Source organism: Rhagoletis zephyria, unplaced genomic scaffold (genome assembly GCF_001687245.7).
Source record: "Rhagoletis zephyria isolate East Lansing unplaced genomic scaffold, Rhagoletis_zephyria_1.1 Rzeph_scaffold_02561, whole genome shotgun sequence".
NCBI lineage: Eukaryota > Metazoa > Arthropoda > Insecta > Diptera > Tephritidae > Rhagoletis > Rhagoletis zephyria.
In genome coordinates, this window is record NW_016159645.1 from 44,190 (window position 1) to 53,540 (window position 9,351).

The 9,351-nt window shown below is 39.1% G+C and overlaps 1 protein-coding gene across 1 annotated transcript; it reads left to right on the forward strand.

Moving 5' to 3' along the window:
* Positions 1 to 8,327: 8,327 nt before the first annotated feature.
* LOC108367148 (uncharacterized) lies at positions 8,328 to 9,135 on the forward strand (the record flags this gene model as incomplete). The annotated part of the gene is made up of 2 exons (XM_017621736.1): positions 8,328 to 8,644; positions 8,704 to 9,135. Coding segments are annotated over exons 1-2 (438 nt in total), but the record flags the coding sequence as incomplete, so codon positions are not given.
* Between the last annotated feature and the right edge of the window lie 216 nt (positions 9,136 to 9,351).

Genomic DNA, 9,351 nt, shown 5'->3' on the forward strand with positions numbered 1-9,351 from the left:
TTAGAAGGTCCCAATTAAGTACCACGAACTATCAAAACCTGTGCTCAAGATCCAAGCACAGTGTTATTATATATAAAAAACAACAAAGATTGGATAGATATCGCAGATGCCGAAGGTTGCTCTTTGTGAATGGAGATACGGAAGACGAAATCTTCCAGCTTCGATGAAAATATACTGAAAGGATTGCCCAGTCCCTTCCGTATGTATTATTGGCTGCTAGGCGTTGCACGGAGTGGTTCACCCCCTTCAGCGCCCGCTAGCCACGCGGTATCGTAAGTGGGCAGGGAATATAAGGGATAATTGGTAGGACCAAACGGATCGCTCCCCTGATGGGCTAGCCCATAATGGTTTTGGAGTGCTGCATTAGGGGTATGTTGTCCTAGTTCTGTGTGTACGTCTGTATGTACATATATATGTACGTTTATATATATATGCACCTGTGTTGAGTTTGAGCTAGGGTGATGTTGGGTATGTTATTTCAGCGTACGCGAAGCTACGTTACAAACGGATAGCCACCCAAACAACAAAACTTAAGTTATTTATGACGCAATGTAAGTTACTCTTGTGAAATATATAATTTGGTGCCCCTTTCTCATGTTGTTATAACAAGATCTTAAAAAATAAATTAAAAATAGTAATGCAAAAAATTTGAATTAGTTTATTAGTTTGTTTGTTAGTAGGCATTTATGACCTTAATATATATAAAAATTACGGGAGCGAAATTAGCTGACATCTAATTTTTTTTACTTTAAAATTAAAAATTGAAGAAAAAATTGTTTCTTTTAAATAATTGGATATAGATAGCACAAGAAAAAGCTTAATTATTAATCAAATGCAATGTAAAAACACAACCAGCTGTAAATTTTTATTACATTTCAAAAATTTAGCGTAGCTTTTATCTAAGAATTTTTATTAAGTTTTAAGTCCAAGAGTAATAATGCAAAAACAAAATATTTCTAAATTACGATTTCTCATGTATTCGCATCGATAACTCAACATATTGAAATTGCAGGTAGATCAGCATGCAGAGATCTTAATATATGAGTTTTGCGACCCATTAATCGTTGGAAAATCTTAAAAAAATAAATATTGTTTTATCCAGCTAGCTTTTACTAGAAGAATCACTGAGCGATGTGAGAAATAAAAAACCGATTTTAAAACAAATTCGGGAATGTAGGCACCAGAAAAACTGCTTTTTAATTGCTTTCTCCAGCTAGACAGATCACATCCATACAGTATTATACCTAACTGAGAAATATAGCATAATTCTAGAGCCAGTGGCCAACAGAAAACCTGGATGTCATTACGTGTGCTGAGCATATAAAAGAAATCATAACAATAATAAAAGAACACAAGAAATACTTTTACAATCACTCTGTACAGCTTTTAGAATCAGCAACGAATACAACGGAACCCTGGAATTTTTAATTACGTCTGCGGCGAATCGACAAAACATTGAGAAAACCACCCAGCGGTATCGCCGAGAGAATAATTTCAACGTTCTCTTCCCATACCTAGATTCCCATATCTAGATTCACTAATAACATCATCGGATTTAAGATTCACTGACGAAAACTCGCCAGCGTTTTATTTTTCGCTATGGCTGCCAACTATCCTTAGCTATAAGGTGCCATATTGGGGATCACAAAGTGCCAATATGTGGCAAATAGGAAAACAAAAGTGCAAAAAGGTACCATTCTTTTTAATCCTTCCCATTTAGCATTAAAATAAAAAGCACATTTCTAAACCAAAAGTGCAATGATAAAATACGAAAAACCAGCTGTATAAACTTTAGGAATCAGGGAATTTTAGTTGAGAAAAATTTTTACAATTTGTGCCAAATCGTAAAATTAAGTGCCAAAAGAATTAAAGTAGGGCCAAAAATGGCACCAAGTTGGCAAATTGCTTTCCACGGAAACATGTATTTTGAATGCGCGGTTGGATATGGTGTCGAGCTTTTACGGACTAAACGGGTTGCAAACTGAAGTACAGCTATGTAGTTCTTTGTGGCAAGGAAAACAGAACACAGTTGTAGACTTGATAGACTTTTATATGCGTTCATTGGGAGGTAATTTCAGCACACTTTGGTGTGTCAAATCTTGGCTACGATAAATAATGCAAGAAGATCATTTGAATGGCTTGTGCGTGCTCAGCGTTCATCGCAAACAGGTTGAGCAGATGGGAGATAAATTTACAGAAAACGTTTCCCGGAAATTTTCTGAGGATACTAGAAAACTTGTACTTGCTTAAACCTAAAAAAATCTATGTATATATGTACACAAACAAAAAAAAAAAGATTTAATTTTAACAAAATTTGTCCGCCTATAGTAACTGCCTTAACCTCGAATCTATATGTCTTTATCTTTAAAATAAATCTTATAATTTAGCTTGGGGTGTCTGTGGAACCCCCTCGACTAACGACGGGTTAACACGGGCGGGCTAAAATTCGTATCTCATACACTTATGTTAGAGAACCAAAAATTTCTGAAGTATCAGCATTTTTCCTTGATTTTGAAAAAAAAAAATTTTAGCCAAAAACGTTCAATACAACAAAACACAAAATTTTATTGTATTTTTTAAACAGCGTACCATATTATTTTTCCTTGAAAATGACTTATTTGGATAGCGTATTTTCTAAGCTTTTCGACGATATAAAATTTTTAAAATGCGTGGCAAAACTAGAAGTTTTTCGTAAAACAACACACTCGGGTCTAGAGCCGATCGATTCCCAATTTTTGGCCTATGCCGATTAATCGGCCGGTGAGCAATGAATCCGCCGATGCCGATGCCGCTCTGTAAAAAAACTACCTCAATATAAATTCATTGAAGAACGAATGCTTGTCTTATTCTTCTTTTTGGCTCTGTAACCACCTAAGCGATTTTTGCCAAGTTCAACAAAGCACGCTAGTCGCTCCTCTTTTTGCCAACTGAAGCCAATTGGAATTGAAGCCAAGACCCTCTCCTCTTGGTCTTTCCATTGCAGTGGGGCCTCCCTCGTCCTCTGTACCACCAGCGGGTTTCGAGTTGAATACTTTCAGAGCTGGAGCGTCGGTGTCCATTCCAATTACATGGCCAAGCCGGCGGATCCGCTGTATTTTGATACCCTGCACTATGCCCATATCGTTGTAAAGCTTATACACAATGCCGTTCCATCGTCTCGTCTGCGGTACTCGCCGTCGCCAACGCGTAAAGACCCGTAAATCTTTCTGACGAACACTCCAAGAACCGCCTTATGGGATGTTGTTATAGTCCATTTTTCTGCACCATATACCAGAACGGGCACGATGAGCAATTTAGCGAGAGTAGTTTTCGTACTTCGACAGAGGACTTTACATCTGAGTTTCCTTTCAATCCAGAGTGATTGTGCGTTGGATTCAATGCTGGCATTATTATCGGTGTAGATTTTGATTCCCAAGTGAACAAAAATCTCTAATTTCTCGAAATTATAGCTGTCAACATTGATGTGGGTTTTTTTATGAGGAGGGAGCATCAAAAGCCTAACCCCATCAGTGTGGAACTTTAACCCGAACTAAACCTCCTACCGTCACAGTACCGATTCCTTCCGGTACTACCGTCAAGTTTTCGTCGGGAGGTGGTTTGAGCACTAGTCTCAACGTCCGTTCCTGTCCTGATGCCTTACGTCATCTTGCATCTACTTGTTACCACCCACTGTTAGTACAAGTTTGGGAAAGAGCCCGCCGTCGGATCTGTATGCCCCCACCCACCATGTCCCTGTACATTCTATGGAAAGTTCGATTATAAGTCTGGTATCGTCTGTTTACGTGTATTTTTCGCCGCTGCATCTCCTTGCCGGCTCACACCCTTTCCTGGCGTTCGCGTGTACGCCTTGCCTGTGGCAGCCATATGCTATACATCGCTCCATGCGTGGTTGCCCCTCAGCATCAGTGGCACCAGATTGCTTTCTGAAGCGTGGGCATACGAAAAGAACATGTTCCGCATCTTCGAGGTCTGCTGGTTCGCACTGCTCGCAACATCGGGTCTCTTCATGCCAAAATCGGTGAAGGTACGCTTTAAAACAGCCGTGCCCACTGAGAATTTGGGTAAGGTAATAGTCTACTTCCCCGTGCTTTCTGTCGAGCCATGCTTCCGTTCTGGGGATGAGCCGATGGGTTCACCTGCCCTTAGTTGGGCTATCCCATCGTGTCTGCCACTGGAATATGCCGCGTTGCTTTGCTGTTGATCTGTACGCGCTGATATCTCCTTGGTGTTCTTTGTGTATCGCGGCTCTCGCACAGTGGGAACAGGCCAGCTATGATGAGCGCCGCGTCTTCCGATACCATTCTGAACGCAGAGCAGACTCTAAGAGCACACAATTGGTACGCGGAGTTTACACTTCGTGCATATGAGGTGTACTGAAATGCGTTGTACCAAACTGCAGCGCCATACAGGAGGATAGACCTCACCACCCCAGCTAGAACCTGTCTTGCCTGCTGTCTTGGTCCAACGATTTTTACCATTATTCTTGACTGGCCTACCGTCGTAGTCGCAGCTCTTTTACTCGCGTACTGCAAGTGGTCAGGGAAGCTAAGCCGATGATACACCAAAACCCCTAAGTACTTTACACATGGCTTGAAATCTATCATGCTGTGGCCAACTTTAAGCACCACCTTTTCTACCTTCTTACGCCGTCGTAGCACAGAACTCTATCGGATAGATAGCTAGAGATGATGCGTTTCAGATAGCAAGGTAATGCAGGGTGCGGAGAACGTATAGTATTTCTTTCCAGGTGGCACTATTGAATGCATTCTTAACATCTAACGAACAAAATCTGTGTGAGTGACAGTGTCAACAGATGATCGCAAAAGCGAAGCTAAGTTCGTTTTTTAAAAAGGTTAGAAAAAGTTATACGCTACGAAAATTGTTAAAAAGAAGTAAGCATATCGAGGGCTTATATTCAATACCCTATATCTGCAATTTTCCCATCTGGGACTTACCTGTCACCACTGATGTTAATTCTGACTTTCAAACTTAAGAGTAAATTCCTCTGTCAAGCGCTATAAAAGGTCAGCATTAATATCGCGGTTGACAGTTAAGCCTTAGCAGGATTTTTATATCAGAACTCAGTATTGTGAAAAGTGCAGATATGGGGTATTGAATATTAGACTATGTTCAAACAGGCACCTTTTTGGCAATTAAGAACATTTTCACAAATTTAAGCCATAATTGTTACACAATTTATCATACGAAAATTCAAATTATTAATTGCCAATTAGTAATTAATTGGCAATCAATTTGTCAGATTCTCTCTGCAACCCTGCTAGGTATGTTTAATTTTGACTTGGAGGTATGTTTATTGAACAAAGAGCAATCAGCTGTTTTTTTCTGGTCCTCTTTTACAGCTGATATTCCATCAGGGATGGAAAATTGAATTATAAAATTGTACCTAATTTACGGAAACTTTACCTAAAAGTAGATAGATGTACCTAAAAAGTAAATATGTATTTATAAATAAAGAAAAATAGGAGGCAACAATTCCCATCGATGCCATATCAACTTCTGTACTCCCATTAAACATATTTTTGGCTATGAAAAGAATCTCTTGGAGCAGCGCGAAACAAAACTATGTTGTAGAAAAGGTAAATCACTTTCGTCCTAGTTGTTCGATCGGACATTTAAAAAGAAATATTTTGCATCTATCTGGCGAAATCAACTACAGTTGCGTTACTTTGACCACCCTTCTGTATCATGTGTATACATCTTCACAAAGGAGGGAAGCTATCAGACCACCAGAAAATGCATTGAAATGTCAGTAAAAAATAAGAACTGATTTCCTGAGAAGCTATTTGGCTACGTTACAAATCTACTTAAAATTGTGTGTTTGTACCGAAAGTACTTTCAAACCAAATAAAGTTACGATTGTAACAACTTTTCCATCACTGTAGGTAATCCAACAGCTGATTTCGTATCGCTAATTGGGCAGCTGACTTGTGTGTGAACACCAAACTCAATACCGCAATTTAATTGGCCTGTTTGAACATAGTGTAAAGCAGGGATCACACGATTTGTAAATTTGTACACAAAATGCCACATTTGCACATTTGGATAGCCATGTTCAAATGATTTGTTTTGCGATCAGACGATTTGGCTGCCAAAGATCCAAATGATTTGGAACACATTTGCGCACAGCAGTAAAGTGACAAATATTGTCCACATTCATTCACACGATTTAACTATTTGGTCATAAATACTTAAACAGCTGATCCGGTGTCAACCATACTTTTGCATTTATGATTTCGTGAGATTTGAAGTGAAATATACAAAAATAATATTGTGCGTATATAGAATTTTGAATACACCCTCAAAGTACTTACATATGCCATTTAAGAGAAAACATTTCGTTGTTTACAACCATTTATAAATGGTTAATTTGTCTTGAGAATGGGCACCCTATGTATGTATACTAGTTAACAAAATAGTCGGACAAGTCGAAATTTAAAATGAAAAAATGTTAAAAATTAAAATTTTGCATATATTCTATAAGATTCCTTTCAGTGATCGGACTTCTACCACATTGTTGTAGATCTGTCACTTTTTAGAGCACATCTACCACACTAGGTCTGAAATCTACCACATATTCGCGTTGTTGAGTAGTTTTATTTTTGCTCAACATAATTTTCTTAATTTTAAGAGCAAAAATTGTTCAACACTAAACACTAACAACAGGCAGAATGGGAGGATAAGATAACTGTAAAATAGTAAATTTTCTCAATATTCAATTTTTCGACATCAAACGTGGTTTTATTGTGTTAAATTGCAAAATATATGATTCATAAAAAGAATTAATAGCGAAAATTATGCAAACCGGCGATTTTTGTGAAAGGATTAGCAAATTTTAGTGCATCTCAAATTTCTAAAGCGTTGTTTACTTTTACTTGAGAATTGTCAAAATCGGCAAATGCCAAGTAGTATTTCTGGAACGAGCCACATTTGTTCGCTACATCGTGACGTGATAAAAGGAAAAGCTGGCAGCACTTTGCAAGGTTGCAGAAATCTTTCAAAATATGTTCGAAACTCAAGGAAAACAATTGCCAAAACTCAACGCAATTTGTATCAACTTCAATCTTGCACTTTGTTATACTAAAATTAATTTTGTTTTAGATTCTAATTAAAATGTTTGCAATTGAGGTGAATCCTTGCACATTTTTTTCCAGGTTCTACCACACAAATTTTTTAAGTCCGATCACTGATTCCTTTGCCATTTCTTAAGATAAATTATCGATTTAAACATTGTTGTAAGCAACGAAATGTCTTATCTTGAATCACATACATATATACGTATTTTTCACCAGGTAAACAAAAATAAAGTTACGAGCAAGTATGCCCGTTCGTCGTGATAGAACTTTTTAGAAAGGTATCGATACTAGTACTCATATAGAATACTCTAAAGAAGTATCGATGCCAGTACTCATATTTGCAAAAAAGTATCGATAATACTCGTACTTCCAAGTATTCTCAAAGCAAAGCAAAAAGTATACAAAAATTAGATTGCTTTGCTTTTTTCAGGAAGAGCTATTTGTAAATTGAATAGTCACAGCTCTTAATAGTTTTAATCTGATCTAAATGAGTTTATAGAATGAACTTCTGATAAATTAGTTTTACCTGCGTAAATTAAATGTTTATAGCAAAAAGCTTATTTCCAAGTTTTTAAAAGCAAATATTTTATAATTGTTTGACGCGTACATGTATTTATAAATAACTTTACTTTGAAAATGAAATGCAAATGTAGAAGACGAGAAGCAAATGTGGTGAAGCCCATTCTCTATTGGAAAAATAAGATCTCTTTTACATAAATTTTCTTCAAGAATGGGCTGGATTTCACAACGAAGGTAGCATACATGGGTTAACCACGGCTGCCTTCGAGTTCATTATCAAAGGGGAGGCAAGATATTCGTTTTTCAATTATTTAAACATTTTTACCTGAAGCCAATGTTGAAATGGCCGTTACATTTTTTTCTAGGTTGTTGAAATGTCAATTACCAGTAGCTCACTAGAACAAAATATGTACTAATTATTAGTATAGGAGTATACTTATCGTCACCAGTATGCCATAAACATGAATGTGTAAAGCAAGCCTTCCCAAAGTGGGTGACGCGGCACGCTGGGGTGCCGATAGTGGCTAGAGTATACTAGTGGTGCGGATAAATTCTTTCGACTTTCCATACACAACGCAAGCGGTTTGATCAAACTTCAACATGGTTTCAACCGTTCGAATCCACCGCAGCGACGAGCCGGGCTTGGACCTTAATGAGGAGAGTGATAAGTCCGGCATGCGCAGCGGTGGTGAAGAAGGGTTGCCCAGTAGCCAATGCTCATCCGACTCAGAGAGGCTAACCGGTTTGGGGCCGCTGTTTTATGAAGAGGATCTCCTCGCCGATGACACCGAGGGTGAGGAGATCGAGGAGGCGGACGTAGATGTCACAATGGTGGAGGTAAAACGGACGGATTCTTATGAAGCTGATCCAGATCAACCTCCACCATTCTAAACTCGCGTCCGCGAATCTTGAGGTCCGCCTGGCTGCCGGTGGACTTGACGTTGCCCTCATCCAGGAGCCGTGGATACTCGGCAACAAAATCTGCGGGCTTGGGGTGAAGGGCTTTAAGCTAATTGCCGCACAAAATGCAGGTAAGACTCGAGCTTGCATATTAGCAAGGAACAACTTAAACATCTTCCTGCTCCCACAGCTAAGTGACGGCGATTTGGTAGCGGCAAGCATAGAACTGGATAAAACCAGCTTCTGGGTAGCCTCTGCCTACATGGCCCATGACAAGGACGCACCACCAGAGGAGGTTCGGACGTTAGTCAAGGAAGCAGCCTATAAGAAAAAACAACTGGTTGTCTCCTGCGACGCTAATGCTCACAATTCGATGTGGGGGAGTACGGACACGAACGCTAGAGGTGAGTCGATACTAGACTTCATTCTAGGAAATAAACTTAGTGTCTTGAATTTAGGCTCAGAGCCGACCTTTATAACAAAGAGTAGAGAGGAAGTTTTGGACATAACCCTGACTTCGGACTCGTTTGTCCATAAAATCAAGAGATGGAGAGTACTTAGTGAAAAGTCTTACTCTGACCATTGTTATATTCAATTCGAAATAGATCTTAAGACCCCCCATGTTAGGGAGTTCAGAAATGTGCGTAATACCGACTGGAGGGTTTACAATAAAAAACTGGGGACTTTATTGCCAAAGATACCTCCCCGGGACCCCGCCACGCGGGTGGAATTGGACGGGTTGGTTAATCAGGGCACTAAAGCCATGAATAGTTCTTTGTCAGCCGGATGCCCGGTTGTTAGATACAGGGGGAAAAACAAGCCACCTTGGTGGTCAAAA